This window comes from Propithecus coquereli, unplaced genomic scaffold (genome assembly GCF_000956105.1).
Source record: "Propithecus coquereli isolate 6110/MARCELLA unplaced genomic scaffold, Pcoq_1.0 Scaffold76, whole genome shotgun sequence".
NCBI classification, from domain to species: Eukaryota; Metazoa; Chordata; class Mammalia; order Primates; family Indriidae; genus Propithecus; species Propithecus coquereli.
Window position 1 is genome coordinate 7,927,920 of NW_012153729.1, and position 1,497 is coordinate 7,929,416.

Below are 1,497 nucleotides of genomic sequence, written 5' to 3' on the forward strand. Positions count from 1 at the left end.
CTCCTGCCTCAGCCTCCCAAGTAGCTGGGACTACAGGCATGCGCCACCATGCCTGGCTAATTTTTTCTATATATGTATTTTTAGTTGTCCAGATCATTTCTTTCTATTTTTTTTTTCTTTTTAGTAGAGACGGGGTCTCGCTATTGCTCAGGCTGGTCTGAACTCCTGACCTTGAGCGATCCACTCGCCTCGGCCTCCCAGAGTGCTAGGATTACAGGCGTGAGCCACCGCGCCCGGCCCCAACATAGTTCTTGAACAAGCTACTGTACCTCTTTGAGCCTCGGTTTCCTCACCTTAGAATGCAGGAACAGTAACAAATGCCCATCCCACAGAGCTGCTAAAGAGTCACACGAGATCATTAAAGGGTTTGGCACAAAGTCTGGCACATTGTAATTGTTCAATAAATGTATTAGCAAGATGTATTAGCAACTAGCACTGAGCAGTCAATACCTATTATCAGTCAGAAGATCTTCAGTCACTTTTTTTCCTGTGAATTTGTGTCTGTTCCCCATCTTGAAGTTGAGTGTTTTTCGGAGACGTCTTTGTCTACGAGAACAGTAGCCCCTGTAAGAAATGACAGACAAAACTTATTTGGCCAAGCTGAAAGCATTTGAGGTATTCTACTTATGGTTACTATAGATACCACACATCAGCTTACATTTACTGAACAACTAAAACATGCAGGGCAATAAGATTGGTATTACAGAAAAAATGAAGAGAGGACACAGTGTCCATTCTCAAGGAGTCCACACTCTAGTAGGGGAGGATCACGCAGATAAAACGGCAACCAAAAAAACAAGGCAAATGTCAAACTGAAGGGACCTGAGTAATCAATCATTCTCTTCTTGTTAACACCTTAGGCTGGAGTGGACTTATGGTGGGCCTTGAAAGAATGAGTAGGATTCTAACGGATGCAAAGGAGCATCCTGATGACAGCGAAGACGTGGAGAGAGGAAACGCAAGCATGTCTGAACAAAAGTACAGAAGTGAGGAGGCCAATTAGGACATTACCAGGAAACACTATAAATATCACCTCTATGCCAAGCCTCTCTCCTCTGTGCTCATGCAGCCCTATATTCTTACTTCTATTACAGAGTATGGCATTATAATTATGTTCTTACACAGCTGTTCCACTAATATAAACCCCTTTAGTGCAGGGAGGATTTTATTTTTAAATTTCTCCCAATGCCTTAGCACAGTGCCTAGCACACATATATTTAATAAATATATTTTGACTAAATTAGTGTAAAAAATACACAAAAAATTTTATTGACCTTTAAATCAAAATAACGTAGCATACAATTTATAATACAAAATGATATGTAAATATTATTTCATCATCTCAGTCTTAAAGCTATCAGGGCATAAGTTATTAAAAAGAAGAAATAATAATAATCTAGGTTGAATCTATGAATTGGACTTTTTCCCCTCAATCCCTAAGATTAGCTTTAATTATCATATACCCTTTTACATAAAAATCAAATAGAACATTCATAC

At 39.1% G+C, this 1,497-nt stretch overlaps 1 protein-coding gene across 1 annotated transcript in view; it reads right to left on the bottom strand.

Moving 5' to 3' along the window:
- SRP68 (signal recognition particle 68kDa) overlaps positions 1–1,497 on the bottom strand; it is a 49,078-nt gene that overhangs the window by 35,866 nt on the left and 11,715 nt on the right. Inside the window, exon 3 of the mRNA XM_012662241.1 lies at positions 447–564. Within this exon, the coding sequence (XP_012517695.1) occupies positions 447–564 (118 nt within the window). The remainder of the gene's footprint in view (positions 1–446; positions 565–1,497) is intronic.